Source organism: Lygodium microphyllum, chromosome 10, assembly GCF_053477565.2.
Source record: "Lygodium microphyllum isolate KBCC chromosome 10, Lygodium_microphyllum_v1.1.10, whole genome shotgun sequence".
NCBI lineage: Eukaryota > Viridiplantae > Streptophyta > Polypodiopsida > Schizaeales > Lygodiaceae > Lygodium > Lygodium microphyllum.
In genome coordinates this window covers 70280420-70302386 of record NC_141144.1, presented here as the reverse complement: position 1 = coordinate 70302386, position 21967 = coordinate 70280420, and the positions used below count along the sequence as shown (strand labels likewise).

Genomic DNA, 21967 nt, shown 5'->3' with positions numbered 1-21967 from the left:
CTATTGATGTGATTTGCAGCCACTAGAAATCAATCCTACAACATGTGACAGCAGTTTGGAGCTCTCCAAGAGCAAGTAACAATAGCCCAAGGTCCTTTTGGTGCAAATGACAGCATATAGAAGGGGACACCAGTCCTTCTGGTAGTCCTAAGCTGTAGGTGACAACTTCCATGGCTTTTCGAGCAATGCAGCAGTAGCTTTTCAACATTTCTCATTATAAAACTCTAAAATTTATCTCTCTACAGCATTCTCTCTCATCCCCCAACCATCTCTCAAGTTATCTCAGCAAAATCCAATCATTTCAGTCATCAAAGGTCTCCGGAGATATTGAAAAATCTATGCTGTAAAACCCTAATTTACGACGGAAATTAGGATTTGACAGCCACCTGGAGATGCATGCTCAGAATTCAAGGCCTAGGACTTCAACTGCAGTAGCTGAAATTGAGGAGTTTTAGAGAGATTCTAGAGGCCAGCCAACCAAAATCAGATTTGGGACTGAATTTTTCTTTCAAGGAGAAGGGTGAAAGCCAATCCCCAAGCAAACTAAAGGGCAAATTGGTTTGAAGGCTTGCTGGACAATTGTGATAGAAAGAGGCACTTGCATTAGCGGAGGAGGTCAAAGGTTCTCTCTTGTACTCCAACCATGTGTAATAGAAGTTTAAGAAATACCACAAGGGGCGCTAGTTTTGGGGGCAACAAGATGTCCAATATCCAAGATTGTATGGTAAAGTGTGCATTTCAATTTTGTGAATTTGTTAATTGCTATAATTAAGTGCTTAATTAGTACCACTATATCTGAGAACGAAGACTGGTTTCAGCTTTTGATCACTTTCAAAGGCTATTTGCTACATTTTGGAATCTATTCAAGGTAAAATACACTCTCGAAGCTATGAAAGCCAGCCTTTAGCTGTATTGATCACTTTCAAAGGCTATCTACTGCATTTTGAAATCTGTTCAAGGTACAACACACTCTCAAAGCTATGAAAGATTCCCCTTCCAACTCATCTATTCCCCAATCCACCCATGACATCGAGGTTTAAGGTTCATTGTATTCATATCAGCATAGATTGTTCATTCATTCATTTTCATTCACTCAAAACCCTCTTCTCCTTTGAGTTTTACAATATTCATTAGGTTAATGTCATAGAAATTGAGTATATCTTCTTTGTTCAAGACAAAGCTAGGTACAATCTGAAGATGCCTAGGCCTTGATTTGAAAAGCTTGACATTGAAGAGAAGTAAGAATGCAAAAGGCAAGCTATCTTCAACCAATTCATCACCAAACTAGTCCCCTTCCAACCTGTGACGAGATCCAAACATGAACAATACTCTCAACTGTCTCCAACAAAGACCATAATATCAGGAGATATAAAATATTTGTATGCTCAAACCGTTTTGTATAGGATCACTCCAAAAGAACACGAGATGGTTCTTTGGATAAGGAAAACCCCTCAAGAAAGCTCTAACCATCCTAACCCACCTTAAATTGTTCGCCTACCCCTTTTAGTATTGTCATTTTTTTGATCTCTTGGTTGTGAGCTCCTATTAGAGTCTAACAGAGACATGGGAGCTCTAGCATTTTAGTGTGCATTTCTCCTCTTTTAGGCCCTTTCCCTATGTTTGACAATTGATTTACACCTCTTGTCAGTGCCAAACTATTGGACATACCATGACATTATTTCTCACATGTTTCCATGCAATCCGACTCCATTTATTGCAGTCCAATGGCCTCTTTATGCAGGCTGGCCAGATTTGGGGGACTTCAGCTATTTATAGCTAGTCCCTCCTCACTTTGGCCATCATTTCCAGCCAGATCTGGTGCCCTCATTGACGGCTCGGACTGTGCACAAGGACTGATCAGTCCTTCCAATTATATTCAGCATTTATTTCAGTCAGTGCAGATCAAGGTAACTGTGAAACGTTTCACCCCTGAAACGTTTTACCTTTGGGCAAGTCCCAAGCAAAACACCAAGTGAAACTCTTGAACCTGATATGTCATATAGTTTTCTTTATAAATAATGAGATGCAACTTACATATTTATACTATGCAAACCCTTTCATGTTAATAAATGATGTCTAATCATATATGCAAAGTGTTTAAAAACTCTCAAAAAAAAGCTTTAAAAACCATTGTTTTTCATTTAAAAATATTGTTTCAGTCAGCCGTTTCACTTTGTGTGTTTCGTGTTTCAATGAAACATTTCAGCCGTTTCACGTTTCATTACTTGCAAAATGCATTTCACGGTTACCATGGTGCAGATTTCTTTCTTCCTTCATCTTCTCGTTGTCTCCTCTCTATGTTCGTGTTCCTTCTTCCATCGCACACTCTTACATTGTGCCATCACCTAATGAGAGATCATGGAGCTGATTTTCATTACGGAGACCACCACAAACTGCCAAGTGGATCTTCCAACATATGTATTTGCTGCAAACGCAACCTTCTTGGGACCAGGCAACATTATCTAATTGCCGGTGACTACATCTGCTGCCCAAGCGACTGTTGGTTCCTTCTGGTGACAGCATCTAGCTGCCCAAACACAAGTTTTTTGCTTCCCGATGACCATTCGTGACTAGCGACAATCCTTAACTGTAGGCGACATCATCTGCATGCAAGCGACAGCCTTTCTTGTGCAGGTGGCACATCTACATCATCCTGACTATAGCTGACTTCCTCATGTTTTGGTAATATTAACCATCAAAACATAGCTTTTCTAGGTGTTTGCAAGATATGAAGGTGTCTCATCACCAATTTTTCAGCTTTACTAACTCAGAGGATGAGGTCTCTCATCATTCCTCTAAGAGATGGTGAGATTATCAATGATCAGAGTTCCCCATTCGGACTCTTTGTTTGGAGCAACCCTCTCTACTTATAACAGCAAATGTAAGTGACCAATTTAGAATATGAACTACGGTGGCCACTGCTTCGGCCCAAAGACACTAGGGTGTATCTTGATGCTCCATCATAGTTCAAGCCATCATGATCACACTTCTATTCTTTCACTCCAAAAGACCATTCACTTAAGGAGTGTTCATGTTAGCATACTCGTGATGAATCCCTCAATCTACACAAAAACAAGACAATTCAATGGAGACAAACTCTCCGTCTCTATCAAATCTTACTATCTTACGCTTTTTGCCTAAACAATTTTCTTCAAAGACGAGCCAATCCTTAAAATGTGAGAAAACTTTGGATTTGAGTGCCAGAAAATACGCCCATATTATACTATTATAATCATCCACAATCAACATAAAGTAAAGACTCCCCTAGAGCGACTCTGTCCTCATTGGTCCACACAAATTTGTAGAAACAGCTCCAAGGGCTCCTTTGACCTTCTCCAAACCTTACTGGAAATCGCATCTCTATGTTGTTTACCACAGATACAAGAGACACATGGCAGATGGCTCACCCCAATGTCTAGCAATCCACACATAAGCTAGTCATAAATTGCCTTCTTAAGGTACTTGCAATTGACGTCATGGTACTAAGCATGCCATAACTCAAACTAAGAAGTAAAAAGAAGAAAAGTAAGGGTTGAGGAACTCCGCACCTTATAAACACCATTCTCCTCGTACCCCTAGCAAAGCACTTGTCTCGTCTTTCTATCAAAAACCCAAAAAAAGTCCTTGTCAAACCCAATCATGAGACCTAGCCCACAAATCTTGCTCACCAAAAGGGGATGATAGCCCAATCTTGAAACATAAAGAATATCACGCAAACATGAAATTTTGCGATGCTTTAATCTTGCCGATAACATTCGATTATGTTATTAATCAAATGTACAAGTTTGTTTAGCACATGTGATACACATGCCAGTTATATCATGGTAACAAGCCAAGCACCTCAAGGGTGCAATGGGTGTCGAAGGCAAAAGTTATGATAAGTAATGCCATCCGAGCTTTGGGAGTCAGTTGATGTCAATTTTGACCCAAGTACAATTGTTTGGCCAATAAGTGTTAGTAGTGACACTAGAAACTAGCATTAATTAATTAATTAATTAATTAATGCTTGTCTCAAGGTCAAGAGAGATTAGACACCACTCCAGTTTGCAAATGGCCTAACTAATTTAATTATGGATGCACACATTTAATTTTGGGCGGGGTCAAAAGGACTTAAATTAATTCCCAAGATTATTTAATTAGAAAAATTAATTAAATAATTGGATAATGCTGAAAAATAGGTTCAGAAGGCTACTACTTGGCAAAAATGCCCATGCAAACTGAGAGAACGTTTTTGGGGGGCTAGGGCTCAGCCATTCAATTAGTTTACAGCCTGCGAGAGAGAGACAAAGAGAGCTATTGGTTCACTTTTTGATCAGAGAACAGCGATTTGCTGCAAAAGACAACCATCTAGGAATCTCAACAGCCATAGGACAGCAAGGAGACACCTTCCGAGGACTGGCAACAGCATTGTGGATCAAGTGACAACGTTTAGGTGCTTGGCAATAGGTGACTACATTAAATGCAGGTTGGAGCAGACAACATGCAAATTTTAGGGTTTTCTCACGAAGAAAATCAGATTTCTCTCTCACATTGGCGTTCTCTCACCTTCTCCAATCAATTCTCAAAAGATCTCAACATTTCTCACTCATTCTCTATAGATCTCAACCAAATTTGGTGGACAACACGAAGATTTCTACTATAAACCCTAAATTTCTGCAAAAGTTAGGGTTTGACAGTCACCTTGGGACCCGTGCCAACAAGAGAAGGTATCGTACATTGAAACCAACACCTGAAATTCGTGAAATTGACAAGGACTTTAGATGCCAACCCATCTATTGTGAATTGGGGCAACATTTGGCCAATTAGTGGTTCCATTTGTGCAAGTCCTAGGAAATAATCAAGGGACAATTGGTCCAAAATGCTTTTGAATCAGCAAAGGAGATTGTGCAATCTCAACTTGTACATTGTTCATTAGCAACCAAAGTAAAGGAAATACCGAAAGGGACGCCAGTTTTGTTAGAGGTTGTCATTTCCTCGACAATGCAGCAGGCAGGACACGTCATCTCCACATCAGTAGCCAAGTCAGCAGTCAGATCAAATGCCACATGGCAGGTGCAGTGGGATTGGCAGTAGCAGTCAGACAGCTCATGTGCAGTTGGACAGATTTATGTCAGTTGACCTAGTCAGTTTTTGCCTTTTCTTTTCTACTATTTATAGCAATCCTTCAACACATTGTGATCACTTGTATCTGACAAAGACAGCCTGTTGGTGACAGACAACATGCGGGCTGACGGAGATCGAGGTCCTCAAGGCGGAGACATATGCAGATACTCTCTCTACACCCGTGTATATTTCTGCATTCCTATACAGCATTCTTCACTCCAGATTTTCTTTGTTTCACTATCTGCTCTCTCTCTCTCTTCTCTCCGTGTTTACTCTCTCTCAGTCTTGGTCCCATGCTTCCACATTGCTGCACTCTGACATGATATCAAAGCAGTGAAATCGGACTGATTGAGTCAAGAACCTACCTAAAGAGGAGATTTCAGTGTGATACAAGGCTGCGTTTCCAGCATTTGAGGGCGAGCAGGAGGACTGTGTCAGAGATCATAGCCTGTTTTCAGGCAGGCAGCAGCTGCACAGTCCAGCTGCACAGTCGGACTGTGCAGTCGGACTGCCACGTGGCAGTCCGACTGCCTGCAGCTGTTTTTTATCAGGCTGCGCCCTATTTTGGCGCCCCATTCTAGGCAGATTTTCGCCTATTTATTGCTGACGTTTTCAGCAGTCTGGCATTCATTCTCTGTCGCAGATTACAGACCGGTGCCGTGCAGATCTCTGTCTCTGTTCGCAGATTTCAGACAGCAGACAGTGCAGACTGCAGCAGACTTCGAGGTGGACAGCAGGTCGCATCGTCGAGGTGGAGACACGCAGTCCAGCGCATTGCGCCCGTGTATATCTTTGTATTCAGCATTCTTTATACAGCAGATCTTCAGTGTACACTGTCTCTTTCTCTCCCTTCTCTCTCTGCGTTCTCTCACTCTCAGTCCTACGCTTCCGCACCGCTGCACTCTGACATGGTATCAGAGCAGTGTTAGAGGGCTGACTGAGCGCAGAATCAACCTGAAGAGGAGTTTCCATCGCGACACAAATTTGTGTTTTTTGCGTTTAAGGGCAGACAGGAGGGCTGCACCTTGGAACAAGGCTGAAACGAGTGTGGGCGCACAGGAAAGGAGTACAGGTGGTGGATTTACTGCTGTTTACTGCTGTTTGTCGCGGAGAAAGTTTGAGTTTTCAACCTAAAAGTGCAAGTTTTGCTTTTTCATCGCCTACGGCGGGTGAAGAAGCTTCGGGACGTGGAAGAGCCTTAGCAGGCTGAGTTTACCCAGTCAGAGGGGGCTGCTTTTGCGTTTGAGAAGGCATTGCAGGTGAAGATGTCTACAGAGATGGACTTGGAGTTCCAGGCGATTATGGACCGGAAGGTGCCTGTCCTACCGGCTCTTCCTACAGATCAGAAGCTCGACGGCGACAACTACCGCATTTGGCGCGTTATGATGTTGGCCATTCTGGAGTCCTATGATTTGGCGGAGTTGGTACAGGAAGATATTGACCGGCCTTCGGTAAGAGATGAGTCCAAACTCTCTTCCGATGCTCGTGCGGAGTTGGCCAGGGCCCAGTCTCATTGGGACAAACTGAATGCCAGGATTCGATCCTTTCTCTTTCTATCATGCACTACAGCCGTGATCGCTCACATCGAGCACTTGACGGTGGCTCGTGAGATATGGCTGGAGCTTGATCAAATGTACAATCGGATGACCCTGATGAAGAGGGTTTCTTTGGAGGTACAGATGCGGACCTTGTCCGTCAATAAGTCTTCTTCGCTAAGGGAACACATTAACAAGCTAAGGCAGCTACAAATGGAGGTTCAGAATGCGGGGAAGCCGATTTCCTCCGAAGACATGGCGATTACACTTTTGTCCCAGTTGCCGCCACGATTCGGTACATTTTACTCTGCCCTTATTGCTTCAAGGCGAGAGTCTACTCTTCGGTGGGAGGAGTTGGTTCCTATGGTCTTGGACCAAGAGGAACAGTTAAAGGGACAGAATGCTTCCAAGACGGAGGCGTTGACAGGTCAAGCCTCTCAGAAGAAGGGGAAGGACCAAAAGAAGAAGAAGGGGGATAACAAGTCCAAGAAGGACAAGGAGAAGGACAAGGACAAAGACTCCACATGCCATATTTGTGGAAAGACTGGCCATTGGAAGAAGGATTGCCCTGATAAAGACTCGAAGGACACCAAGAAGAAGGAAACCAAGGATTCTGGAGCAGTGGCTACACCCTCATCAGCTGCATTTCTACACTTAGTTGTCATTGACGACGCTTCACCGAATGCTTCTGATGCTGCGATGGCGGCTTCCCAATCTCGAGAGTGGATTATTGATAGTGGTGCCTCACGGCACATGACTCCTTCATCAGATGGTGTTGCCCAGCTGCGACCTTCGCGTGGGCAGGTTCTCATTGGAGACAGCTCTTCTGTTTCTATTGCAGGTCGGGGTAAGATGCAGCTTATTCCGGATGGACGAGGTGGCACCCATACTTCAGAGGTTTTGCATGTACCAGGATTGGGGTACCATCTCCTTTCAGTCCATAAGATTTTCTCCCTTGGTCCTCTGGTGGAGTTTGACAGTTCTACAGTGCGAGTCCTTGATCGTGAATCGAGGAAGGTTCTATCATCTGGATATGAGGAGAACGGCATTTACAAACTGAAGTCTTCCACTGCCCTCTCTACTCTTCTTCTTACCTCACAGTCACAGTCTGAATTATGGCATGCTAGGTTTGGTCACCTGAACTATGACTATCTTCGGAAGGCGTCACAGGGACAGCTTGTTCGAGGGTTGCCGGATATAGTGGTGAGCCAGCAGCCATGTGTCTCCTGCATAAGGGGGAAGCAGCATAGGGATGCCATTCCCCACACCGCTTCGCGGCGGTCTACTTCACCGATGGAGTTAGTATCTACGGATCTATGTGGCCCTATGAGGAATGAGTCCCTGCGTGGGAGCTCGTACTTCATGCTGATCGTGGATGACTATAGCAGGATGACATGGGCCTACTTTTTGGCACTAAAGTCAGAAGCTTTCTCGCACTTCAAGGATTGGCTTCTCTTTGAGGAGAACCGATCAGGCCGGAAGTTGAAGACCTTGCGATCCGACAAGGGAGGTGAATTTGTGTCTAATGAATTTGCTCGGTTTTGTGCAGATAGAGGAATTCACCAAGAGTTTGCCAATACGAATACTCCACAAGAAAATGGTATTCTCGAACGGAAGAACCGCAGTGTGATCGAGATGGCGCGCACCATGATGGAGCACCGACAGACCCCTCAGGTTCTGTGGGCCGAGGCTGTGGCTACTGCAGTCCACATCCTTAACCGATCTCCTACTTCGGCCGTGGAAGGGATGACTCCATTTGAGGCGTATTTTGGGTCGAAGCCAGATGTTTCTTACTTTCGGGTCTTTGGGTGTGATGCCTATGTTCACATTCCCAAAGCTCACCGTGACAAATTCGAAGCGGCTTCCCGCAAACAGGTATTTGTTGGCTACAGCTCCCAGTCCCAAGGCTACCGACTGTATGATCTCGTCAAGCGGGATGTATATACTAGCCGTGATGTGCGGTTTGTGGAGGTTCCGGCTTCTTCAACGAGTGAGGAGCATCCCGTTCTTGGAGATCCAGGGGAGAGTTTGGCTCCTTCTACAGTTCCACTGGAGCCTGTGCCGTTTAATTATGATTCTGTTTCTGACACAGAGTCTACTATTCCACCGGATCCTTCTGAGGAGTTACCACCGGTGGACATTCCAGAGTCTTCTACTGATGGAGAACGACGAGGGGAGGTTCGGCCTCCTCCTCGCTGGGCCCGTGACACACTCCGTGATTCAGGGATCGAGGGGGTTCCTGAGGAGTGGGGACCGCAGGATGGTCCGCGGCGGTCACGGAGGCACCAGGCGCATTCTTCGGAGCTTGTGTGCTCCAATTATTGTTTGATGTCCCGAGTTATGCAGGATCGAGAGCCCACCTCCGTGAAGGAGGCTTTACAGTCCGCCCCATGGAAGAAAGCTATGGAAGCTGAGTTGGAGGCTATTGAGAGGAATGGCACTTGGTCACTTGTGCCACGCCCCCCGAAGAAGAAGGTGATTGGAGTCAAGTGGGTCTTCAAGACCAAATATCTCAGTGATGGTACTTTGGATAAGCACAAGGCTCGCCTTGTTGCTAGGGGTTTTGCCCAGCGCCCAGGGATTGACTGTCATGACACCTTTGCCCCTACAGCTCGTATGGCAACCATTAGAGCTATTCTTGCTTTGGCTGGCCATAGGAGATGGCCTGTTTATCAGCTGGATGTGAAGTCGGCCTTCCTGAATGGTGATTTGAAGGAGGAGATCTACGTTGAGCAGCCTCCTGGCTTTGGTTCTTCCGATGGGAAAGTCTACAGGTTGAAGAAGGCCCTGTATGGTCTCAAGCAGGCCCCGCGAGCTTGGAACGAGAAGATTGATTCGTTCCTCCATACTCAGTTTGGCCACTTCCCACTCAGCTTCTCCTTTGGCGGATGCTTCCCGCTATCGACAGTTGATAGGGTCTCTGATTTGGCTTCTCAACACGAGGGTTGATCTATGTTTTGCTATTGGGCTCTTGGCAGGGTTCATGAGTGAACCTAAGACGGTGCATTGGCAGGCTGCTCAGAGGATACTTCGGTATCTGAGGGGGACGTCTGATTTGGGGATTCATTACCCCGCAGGGACAGATGGGTCAGATCTTGTACTTGCAGGTTGGAGCGACTCGGATTGGGCCGGTGACGTGGACCACAGGCGGTCTACAACAGGTTACTGCTTTACTTTGGGTGCAGGTGTTATTTCATGGAGTAGCAAGAAGCAGCCCACGGTAGCCCTTTCGTCTACTGAGGCGGAGTATCGGGCCGCGTCTTCCACCACATGCGAGGTTGTGTGGCTTCGGAGACTGTTGGAGGAGCTTGGGTGCCCCCAGACTCGTCCTACATTGCTGCGATGTGACAATGAGAGTTGCATTGCCTTGGCGAGGAATCCTGTTTTTCATGCCCGGACGAAGCACATTGAGATCCAGTACCACTTCATCCGAGAAAAGCTTTTGGATGAGACCATCACTGTGGAGTATTGCAAGACGGAGGATAATCTTGCGGATTTGTTTACGAAGGCGCTTCCTTAGGCTCTACTTCGGCAACATTCCAGATCCCTCAAGCTTCTGCCCTGTCCAGGCTCTGAGAGGGGGTGTCAGAGATCATAGCCTGTTTTCAGGCAGGCAGCAGCTGCACAGTCCAGCTGCACAGTCGGATTGTGCAGTCGGACTGCCACGTGGCAGTCCGACTGCCTGCAGCTGTTTTTTATCAGGCTGCGCCCTATTTTGGCGCCCCATTCTAGGCAGATTTTCGCCTATTTATTGCTGACGTTTTCAGCAGTCTGGCATTCATTCTCTGTCGCAGATTACAGACCGGTGCCGTGCAGATCTCTGTCTCTGTTCGCAGATTTCAGACAGAAGACAGTGCAGACTGCAGCAGACTTCGAGGTGGACAGCAGGTCGCATCGTCGAGGTGGAGACACGCAGTCCAGCGCACTGCGCCCGTGTATATCTTTGTATTCAGCATTCTTTATACAGCAGATCTTCAGTGTACACTGTCTCTTTCTCTCCCTTCTCTCTCTGCGTTCTCTCACTCTCAGTCCTACGCTTCCGCACCGCTGTACTCTGACAGACTGCACATTGGAACAAGGCTGAAGCGAGTGTGGGTGTGCGGGAAAGGAGTCTAGTTGGTGAACTTGCTGCAGGTTGTTGCTGTTTGAAGGGGTGCAAGGCTGTGTTTTAGGCCTTCCATTGCAAATTTTACCTTTTCATCGCCTCCGGCAGCTGAAGAAGGTTCGAGAAGTGAAGGAAAGAGCCCTAGCAAGTTGCATCTTCACAATCAGAGGGGGTTGCTTTTGCGTTTGTGTAGGCATTGCAGGTGAAAATGTCTACAGATACCGACTTGGAGTTCCAGGCAATCATGGACCGGAAGGTGTCCTCCCGGATCCTCCATTAAATCAGAAGCTTGATGGTGACAATTGCCGCATCTGGCACGTGATGATGTTGACTATTTTGGAGTCTTATGATTTGCCAGAGCTTGTGATGGAGGAGATTAACCGGCCCTCGGTGAGAGATGACTCCAAACTCTCTTCCAATGCTCGTGCAGAGTTGACCAAGGCCCAATCTCATTAGGACAAATTGAATGCCCGGATTCGTTCTTTTCTATTTCTGTCTTGTACTACAGCCATGATAGCTCACATCGAGCACTTGACAGTGGCTCGAGAGATATGGCTGGAGCTCGACCAAATGTATAACCAGATGACCCTGATGAAGAGAGTTTCTTTGGAGCTACAGATATGGACTTTGTCCTTGAATAAGTCTTCTTCGCTTTGGGAACACATCAACAAGCTTTGGCAGCTTCAGATAATGCGGGAAAGTCTATTTCCTTCAAAGACATGGCGATCACGTTATTGTCCCAGTTGCCGCCACAATTTGGTACTTTTTATTCCACTCTTATTGCATCAAGGTAGGAGTCGACTCTTCGATGGGAAGAGCTGGTTCCTATGGTCTTGGACCAAGAGAAACAGTTGAAGGGACAGAATGCTTTCAAAACGGAGATATTGGTTGGTCAAGCCTCTTAGAAGAAGCGGAAGGACCAAAAGAAGAAGGAGGCGGACAACAAATCCAAGAAGGACAAGGAGAAGGAATCAAACTGCCATATTTGTGGTAAGACCGGTCATTGAAAGAAGGATTGCCCAACAAGGACAAGAAGGACACCAAGAAGAAGGACCCGAAGGATTTTGGAGCGATGGCTACACCCTCATCAACTGCTTTTCTACACTTAGCGGTCATTGAGGACCCTACACTGAAGACTTCTTATGCTGCAATGATAGCTCCCCAAGCTTGAGAGTGGATTGTGGACAGTGGTGCCTCACGACACATGACTCCTGCTCCCGTTGGTGTTGCCCATTTGCGACCTTCGTGTGGGCAGATTCTCATTGAAGACAGCTCTTCTGTGTCTATTACTGCACGAGGTGAGATGCAACTGATTCCAGATGGACGTGGTGGTACCCGCACTTCTAAGGTGTTGCATGTGCTAGGTTTAGGATATCATTTGCTTTCGGTCCATAAGATTTGTTCTCTTGGCCTCTTAGTGAAGTTTGACAATGATATTCGAGTTCTTGATCGTGGATCGAGGAAGGTTCTCTTTTCAGGGTATAAGGAGAACGGCATTTACAAATTGAAGTCTTCTACAGCTCTTACCTCTCTTCTTCTTACCTCTCACACACAGTCCGAGCTATGGCATGCTCGGTTTGGCCACCTGAACTATGAGTGCCTTCGGAAGGCGTCGTGAGGATCATTTGTTCGCGGTTTGCTGAACATAGTGATGAGCCAGCAGCCATGTGTCTCCTGCATTCGTGGGAAACTACATCGGGATGCAATTCCCAACAAAGCTTCGAGGTAGTCTACTCCACCTATGGAGCTTGTATCTACGGATCTTTGTGGTCCGATGAGGACCGAGTCCTTGAAGGGGAGTTTGTACTTCATGTTGATCGTAGATGACTACATTTCTTGACGTTGAAATCAGAGGCTTTCTCCCACTTCAAGGATTGGCTTCTCTTCGAGGAGAACCAATCTGGCCGAAGACTGAAGACCTTGCGATCAAACAAGGATGGTGAATTTGTGTCTAATGAGTTTGCTCGCTTTTGTGCAGATAGGGGCATTCACCAAGAGTTTGCTAACACCAACACTCCTTAAGAGAACGGCATTTTGGAGCAGAAGAGTCAAAGTGTGATCGAGATGGCGTGCACCATGATGGAGCACCGATAGACACCTCAATTTCTGTGGGCCGAGGCAGTGGCTACGGCAGTTCACATCCTCAATCAATCTCCCACTTCGGCCGTTGACAGGATGATGCCTTTTGAGGCTTACTTTGGGACTAAGCCTAATGTCTCTTATTTCAGGATCTTTGGGTGTGACGCCTATATGCACATCTTGAAGACGCAACGTGACAAGTCTAAGGTAGCTTCCCGACAAGTTTTTGTTGGGTACAGCTCCCAATCCCAAGGTTATCGGTTGTTTGATCCCGTCAAGCGGGATGTCTACACGAGCCGAGATGTGCGGTTCATTGAAGTTCTGACCACAGAGGGGGTAAGGAGCACCCTGTCCTTGGAGATCCAGGGAAGAGTTAGACTCCCGAGACAGCTCCTTTGAAGCCAGAGCCTCTTGATGGAGATTCTTCTTCTAATTCAGAGTCTTCCCTTCCACCATCCACCCCAATAGAGCTTCTGTCACAAGACTGTGACAACTATTACCTTTTTGTTGATTTCTTTATTACATATTTTATTTGGTTTTTCTTTTTGGAAGGATCCCTCTTGAAATCTAAATGCCTGAGTTGCATGGCCAGTATGTGAAACGGACAGGAATGTCTAGTGAGTCAAGACTGGACAGTTAAGGTCCAGTACAAGTCTGGAAGAGACTAATGGCACTATAGATTGACAAGCCTGGAAGAGACTTGTGAAAGTGTATATGGACAAGTGTGTTGAAGAACTAGCCTGGAAGAGACTAGTTCAAAGTGAAGATGGACAAATCTTCAAGAGATTAGTCCATGTGGGGTCCTCAGTGGAAATTCACTTTCAGTTGAGCTACATTACAAATTTGGATGTAGCCATAGTCTGCAAAGATGGTCAGAAGACTAGTGGGATGCAATGGAAGGAACTCCTAAAATTTAGGGAGTTACTATTTTTGGACCCCAGAATTTGTTCGCGTCATTATCTTTGTTTTTGTACGAGCATTAATCCTCTGGTCTATGTCGAGGTCAAATTTTGAACCGAGAATGGAGAATTTTAGACCGAAAGGTTTAAACAGGAAAATTGTTACATGTATGCGATGTGTCACAATTTGGGCATAAATTCCCAAAAGAGAGAGAGAGAGGGCAGCACAAAAACGAGTTTCAATGCATGGGGGGCTCATTTTTTTTGAAAGGGAGATGGATTGCTGCAGATGGAGAGCTCTTGAGAGCTGGTCTACCTTGTCTATGATGCACAGAGGGCTGAGCTTGCTTCCTATTCTCTCTCTTTCTCTCCCTGACAGTATGGTTATGCTGCAGAATCAAGGGCCTTTCTTTTGATTCAGGTACAGCTGTGTGGAATATGCTGATTTTGCATGAGGCAAAAGCCTCCTTTCTCCAGGAACAGGAGCAGTTGTATGCTGTCCCAACAGGGACAGGTGAGGGTGGTAATCTCACCAAGTAAGTGTCTAAAACAGCACTGAATCAGTACTGTTTTTGGACTGTTCAGAGGTTATTTCAGAGCCCAATTGATGTTAGAATCAAGGGGCACTTGGCCCAGATGATGCAGGACAGTGCACGGAACAATATGAGCTGAAAACAGGTCTCAGAACAGGTTTGAACCAGTAATTACAGTGAGCAGAACAGTGCAGGGAACAGTATGTGTTGTAAATAGGTCTCAGAACAGGTCTGAACCAGTAATTACAGCAGACTGAAATGGTCAATTCTGCACTCCAACCTTGGGCAGAGTTTCCCCTCCTGGTCAACTTGATTTGGGTCAGTAATTGTACTGTTATGCTGTCAAATTTCACCCAGAATAGGTGAAAGACAGCCCATTGTACTTACTTTTTTAAAAAAACAAAGAAATACCACAAGGGGCGCCTAACTTAGGGGCCAACAGGGTGTATGTGTTGCAACAGGAGCATTCTAGCTTCCTGTATGTCTTCTTGATTCTGTGTCTTTAAGTTCAGGTAAAGTGGATGACTGTAAATTGGGTGAAAGCATTTATATATTTTAGTTGTACACTACCGCCCTTTCCAGTGAACAGGCCGGTTACATGGTTCCATTGCGGAGATCGAATCACTTTTTCCCTAAAGAGTGAGCCAGGGTTTGTTTGGGTGTAGACACAGAATTGTGCATTATGGCTGATAGAAAGGAAGACACCAAAGAGGAAGCGTCTGCATCACAGGAGATCCCTATTGTTCATGAGGTGGGAGAGTCTTCTAGACCTCCACACTTTGTTACTCCTCCTGTTATGGTTGAGCCACAAGTTCTTACGGCTTCTTCTATGGATGAAGACACTTTCAAGAATCTGTTAGTTGCTACTGTGAGTATGTTTACTCAAGTGATGCAGAATCCAAGGTTTTTGGCATTTTTGTAGCCTTCCCTTCCTTCACAGCAAGTTGGGCAATCTGCAAAGATTTCGGATCCAGTAGAGGTCCAGGATAAGGGTAAGCATGCTGCAGATTCAGTGGAAACACCAAGGCAGCTTGCGGAGTCAATGGAGACTCCAAGATTGGTTCCGACTGTCCAGGAACAGGTGGCTGAAACGCTAGTTACACAGGCATTGCCAGTTCAGCTCGCCACTTTACAGCAGCCAAATGTTCGTTTAAATGGACAGGGAAACAGCTTTCAAGCTTTACCACAGGTTTTCCCACCGACCTCTGTACATCCTGGGTACTTTGGAGGTGGATCTATATTTCAGAGTATGGCTGGTTATGCGCCTGGAAACCAGATTTATGTACCAGGAACAGTGTTTGGGGGTACACAGGGTTTTATGCCAAACCCCATGTATGGTAATATAGGCATGCAGCCTGGATTTCAGGGTGTTCAGGGTAGTTTTGGCATGCCACAGGGCACTTTTGGTATGGCTGGTTATCAAAATCAGCAAGCAAGTATTGTGTCTACAAGCCCTGTCGTCAGTGGTCCGGCAACTCCTATGCCACCTGTTAGTGTTCCTATGTTACAGGCATATCCTACGGATCCATTGATGGCTCATGAGAAGCCAAAGCCATACAAGGAAGGTGGTGCAGCCGTACAGTTTGATATCTTTCGAGGATTTGAAGATAGGACTAAGGCTCTTTCTTTCTTACAGCAGTTTGATGCCGCATTTGCAGGAGGAAACTTTACAGAGCCTTCTAAGGTCCGGAAAGCTGCTACTTTTCTTAAGGACAATGCTAGTCAATGGTGGAGTACACTGTTGATGCAAGGACAGGCTCCTGCCACTTGGACTTATTTTAAGCAAGTATTTGCTTTTGCTTGGTTGACCAATGAATTTGAGATTGATGTTTGTCAGCTTGGCACAATTTGGATGCATCTAAATGCAAGGATCTGGAAGATTATAACAAGAAGTTTTGGGAGGCTTTACTTCCAGTCACTTCTTACAGGGTTGTGCCATTGACCGAGCAGATAGAGAAATATTGCTGTGGGCTGCCCAAGGAACTCCGGAATTATTGTACAAAGACAAAGGTCACCACTTTGACTCAGTTAATTGAGAATGCCACCACAGGAAATGCATTATTGTTGGGACAGCCAAGTGGTTTTGGGGGCAGCATTAAATAGGACAAATCTGAAAAATTTTCAGCGAAGAAGCCATTTGGTAAACAGGTTTCTCAGATTTCTCAAAGTACAAGTAAATCTTGGCAGTTCAAGAAGAAGCCAGCCAAGTTCTTTGGACAGCAGCCAAAGGACCAGAAGAAACCTTTTGTGCGCAAGTCTCTTGAAGAGAGAAAGGCTTTAATGGCTGAGAGAAAATGCTTTATCTGTGAGCAGACTGGTCATATTGCGTCTGATTGTCCGGACAAGAATAAGAGATCAGTTGATGATGATAAAGAGGACAGGAAAGGAAAGAAGCCTAAACCTTCAGCAGGTTTAGTGCCAGATATGCTGGGAGACAAGCCATACTCGGATGCTAATGAGCTCTGCAGAGCTTGGGGTAAAGTTAGGGATCAACATGTACTCATTTTCTTTTATCCTGGAGCTAAGGCAAACTTTATCTCACCAGAGTTGGCTTCTACTTTGGGCATCAGAGCAGATGAGATGGGCTACAGAGCAGAGGCAGGGTTGGCATGTCCTGGCCACTTAGAGTCTATGACACCCATTCTTGGAAAGCTGTGTCTTCATATACAGTCTTATGTTGATGCAGAAGAATTTTATATCATGCCACTTGAAGGCTGTATGTCTTGTTGGGAATGCCATGGATGTTCAGAAAGCATGGTGTGATGGATGCCTTTAACAAGACACTGACTTTGGAACATAGGGGAAAAAGCTTAAAGGAGAGTCTGTACCTGTTGTATCAACTTCTGCCATTATGTCTGTAATAAAGAATCATCTTTCTGCGTACTCGATTTTTGCACGTGATGTCAAGGATAATGATGAGTCAAATTTCTCTATGTTAGATAGAGACAGGTCTGCTTTCTTGTCTCAATTCAGTGATTGTTTTTCTGACTCATTACCATCACAGTTGCCACCAGAGAGGTCTGAGGATCATGCGATAGGATAGATTTGGTGCCAAGCAGTAGCCCACCAAATAGACCTCCGTATAGGGTTAGTGCAGCCGAACAGAAAGAGATATTGAGCCAGGCGAACGAGCTGTTGGAAAAAGGGCTGATTCAGCCAAGTTCATCTCCCTTTTGCTCACCAGTGCTCCTAGTGCAGAAGAAGGATGGCTCTTGGCGCATGTGCATAGATTACCGAGCGTTGAACAAGAGTACCATCAAGAACAGGTTCCCCATTCCAAGAATTGACGACATTCTTGACCGTTTGGAAGGAGCGTCAATTTTCAGCAAGATAGATTTGAAGAGTGGATACCATCAGATCAGGATTAAGCAAGAGGATGTGCATAAGACTGCATTTAGGACCACGTTTGGTCTCTATGAGTTCTTGGTAATGACATTTGGACTTACTAATGCTCCTGCTACGTTTAATTGAATGATGGACAGGATTTTTCGTCCATACAGGCAGTTTGTTGGTACATTCTTTGATGACATGATTGTCTTTTCAAAGAATGAACAGGAGCATAGAGAACACTTGAAAGTAGTCTTTGATGAGCTTTGCAGTAATAGGTTGCTTATTAATGGCAAGAAGAGTGAGTTCTCCTTGGAAGAAATCCAGTTCCTGGGGCACATAGTGTCAAAGGATGGTGTCCGAATGGATCCTGGTAAGGTTGAAGCAATTAGAACATGGCTAGATTTGAAGGCTGTCCATGATGTAAGAAGCTTCTTGGGTTTGTGTTCTTACTACAGGAGGTTCATTCGCAATTTTGCAGAGATTGCTTCACCTTTACATGCTTTACAGAAGAAAGGAGTCTCTTTCCAATGGACACAGAAAGAGATTTCAGCTTTTAATCTTCTTAAAGAAAAGATGACTTCTAGTCCAATGATCATTCTGCCAGATCTTAGGAAGTCATTTGTTGTCCAATGTGATGCCTGTGGCAATAGCATTGGTGCAGTGTTAATGCAAGATGGCCGGGTAGTGGCTTATGAAAGCAGAATCTTGCGAGGGCCAGAAAAGACTATGCAAGCCTATGAGAAAGAATTGTTGGCTGTGATTCATGAGCTTTCTTGTTGGAAACACTACCTACTTGGGGCAGATTTTGTTGTCCAGACAGATCATCAGACATTGCGTTATTTCTTAACTCAGACTAAGCTGTCAGAAAAGCATATGCGTTGGGCAAACTTTTTGTCAATGTTCCATTTTCAGATTGTGCATGTGGAAGGCAAAAAGAATGTTGTGGCTGATGCTTTGTCAAGGAAGCCACAAATTTCAGCTGTGTCAATTCCTTATCATCATGAGCTTGATGATATGAAGGAACAGTATGCTGATGATGAAGATTTTGCAAGGATCTTTGATCAGCTTGTTAATGGACAACATCATGAGCATTATCTTCTCAAGGATGGTTTCATGTTGATGCATGGTAGACTATGTGTGACTTGTCAGAGTGCAGCGGTGCGGAAGCGTAGGACTGAGAGAGAGAGAACGCAGAGAGAGAAGGGAGAGAAAGAGACAGTGGACAATGAAGATCTGCTGTATAAAGAATGCTGAATACAAAGATATACACGGGCGCAGTGTGCTGGACTGCGTGTCTCCACCTCGACGATGCGACCTGCTGTCCACCTCGAAGCCTGCTGCAGTCTGCACTGTCTGCTGTCTGAAATCTGTGAACAGAGACAGAAAACTGCGCGGCACCGGTCTGTAATCTGCGACAGAGAAGAGTGACCAGACTGCTGGAGATGTCGACTATAAATAGTCGAAAACTGCCACGAACTGGGGCGCCAAAAAATAGGGCGCAGCCTGGAATAAGTCGGCTGCATTAAATGCAGCCGACTGGGCTGCTGACAGTCGGACTGCCACGTGGCAGTCCGACTGCACAGTCCGACTGACTGTGTAGCTGCCCTCCAAAACAGGCTATGATCTCTAACACCCCCTCTCAAAGCCTGGACAGGGCAGAAGCCTGAGGGATCTGGAATGTTGCCGAAGTAGAGCCTCTGGAAGCGCCTTCGTAAACAAATCCGCAAGATTGTCCTCCGTCTTGCAATACTCCACAGTGATGGTCTCATCCAGAAGCTTTTCTCGGATGAAGTGGTACTGAATCTCAATGTGCTTCGTCCGGGCATGAAAAACAGGATTCCTTGCCAAGGCAATGCAACTCTCATTGTCACATCGCAGCAATGTAGGACGAGTCTGGGGGCACCCAAGCTCCTCCAACAATCTCCGAAGCCACACAACCTCGCATGTGGTGGAAGACGCGGCCCGATACTCCGCCTCAGTAGACGAAAGGGCTACCGTGGGCTGCTTCTTGCTACTCCATGAAATAACACCTGCACCCAAAGTAAAGCAGTAACCTGTTGTAGACCGCCTGTGGTCCACGTCACCGGCCCAATCCGAGTCGCTCCAACCTGCAAGTACAAGATCTGACCCATCTGTCCCTGCGGGGTAATGAATCCTGATCGCCATGTCTTCGGAGGAAATCGGCTTCCCCGCATTCTGAACCTGCATCTGTAGCTGCCTTAGCTTGTTAATGTGTTCCCTTAGCGAAGAAGACTTATTGACGGACAAGGTCCGCATCTGTACCTCCAAAGAAACCCTCTTCATCAGGGTCATCCGATTGTACATTTGATCAAGCTCCAGCCATATCTCACGAGCCACCGTCAAGTGCTCGATGTGAGCGATCACGGCTGTAGTGCATGATAGAAAGAGAAAGGATCGAATCCTGGCATTCAGTTTGTCCCAATGAGACTGGGCCCTGGCCAACTCCGCACGAGCATCGGAAGAGAGTTTGGACTCGTCTCTTACCGAAGGCCGGTCAATCTCCTCCTGTATTCTTACAAGTGACCATGCACTGAAAGTCCAAGACAAGAGACAAAGACAGCTTTACATCACACATTCGAAACGATGGACTTGGGGCTTCTTCATTTCTTCTTGGGTCACGAGATTTATCAGTCTGAAAGGGGGATTTTCATCTCTCATTAGAGATACATTCAAGAGCTCTTGGTGACTTTTGAGATGGAGACTTGTTGGACCATTTCTACTCCTATGGATCCGAATTGGAAGGCCACTTCACACTCAACTTCTCCCTTGACGGATGCTTCCCGCTACTGTCAACTGATTGGCTCCTTGATTTGGCTACTCAACACTTGTGTTGATCTTTGTTTTGTTGTGGATCTTTTGGCAGGGTTCATGAGTGAACCCAAACAGGTGCATTGGCAGGCTACCTTGAGGCTTCTTCGGTATTTGCGGAGGACCTCTGCCTTAGGGATGTGAAAGAATGGGACCAAGATTGAGAGAGAGTGAACACAGAGAGAAGAGAGAGAGACAGAGAAGGAGACAGTGAAACGCAAAAAATCTACAGTGAAGAATGATGTATAGGAATGTAGAAATATACACGGGTGCAGAGAGAATATCTGTGTACGTCTCCGCCTTGAGGACCTCGATCTCCATCATCCCACATACTGTCTATCACCAGCGGACTATCTCTATCACATACAAGTGATCACAATGTGCTCAAGGACTATTATAAATAGCAGAAAAGAAAAGGCAAAAAATGACCAGGTCGGCTGCATTAAATGCAGCCAACTGACATAAATATGTCTGACTGTTGCTGTCATTCCGACTACACCTGCCACGTGGCATCTAATCTGACTGCTGACGTGGAAATGACGTGTCTTGCCTGCTGCACTGTCCAGGAAATGACAACCTCTAATTTGTTCATGAAGGCGCTTCCCCAAGCTCTTCTTCGGAGACATGCCAGATCCCTCAGTCTTTTGACCGGTCCAAGCTCTAAGAGGGGGTGTTAGAGGTTGTCATTTCCTGGATGGTGCAACAAGCAGGACAAGCAGGAAGGACACGTCAACAGCCACGTCAACAATCGAGTCAACAATCAGATCAGATGCCTCGTGGTAGGTGCAGTCCTTTCCATCATGAGTCTACACTTATTTCTTCATCCTCCATAGCTTCCGGTTTTGCCATGCTCTAGATCCCGCATTTCTCACATGGTATCAAAGCCCAGTTGGGCATGGCACTGCTTGTCTAGCCTCTCTTGATTCCTTTCAACCTCAGTCTAGCTCAATGTCAGCTCATGACTTCATCTCCCAACTCTACTCTCACTGAAGCTTCCATGGCAGCCATAGCCAGCAGCACCCTGTCAGATTGAACTGCTTATATCTCACTCCACAGGTCAAATCTCTTGGAGCTTCCTTCTGGAAAAGTATTCCCCAACTCATAAAGCTTCCCTGTATCACATCAATCCAGGACATTGGACCATCTGGAGCTCAGCATTGTGAAAATCCCCAATCTCTGCTTTGTGTCTGCCATAGCCAGACAGGACCTACCTTGCTTGGAGCTTCCATAACTCTTCAACCAGGCCATTTCAGCCCACGATTTCTTCTGGGGAGTTGTTCCTCTGCTCAAGGCGCTTCATCCTGGCACAACAAACAACCACATTGGCAAGCTACAGCTCTGGCATTGCACAAATTCGACCTCGCTGCCCCAGACTGCGCCGATTCTGTTCGTGGCTCCTGCGTGCTGCATACTGACCACGATTTTGATCATCATGATAGGGCTTTTGTAGCCCATGAAATCAGCTTCCTAGGCATATAAAAAGATTTGAAAATGATCCACTGTAGCTCCTGCAATCAGCAAAAAACCAGGCCCCTGTCTCAGAAACCCTAATTC

At 45.9% G+C, this 21967-nt stretch overlaps 1 protein-coding gene across 3 annotated transcripts in view; it reads right to left on the bottom strand.

Annotated features, from left to right (window-relative positions):
- LOC148030138 (ATP12 protein-like protein) overlaps positions 1-21967 on the bottom strand; it is a 79345-nt gene that overhangs the window by 31535 nt on the left and 25843 nt on the right. The window contains exon 4 of one of the 3 annotated variants that reach the window (XM_087686414.1): positions 3549-3600. The exons of the other annotated variants lie outside the window; for them this stretch is intronic. Within the exon in view, the coding sequence (XP_087542540.1) occupies positions 3550-3600 (51 nt within the window). The 3' untranslated portion in view covers position 3549. Of the gene's footprint in view, positions 1-3548; positions 3601-21967 lie in introns of those variants that run through there. 3 annotated transcript variants of the gene reach the window in all.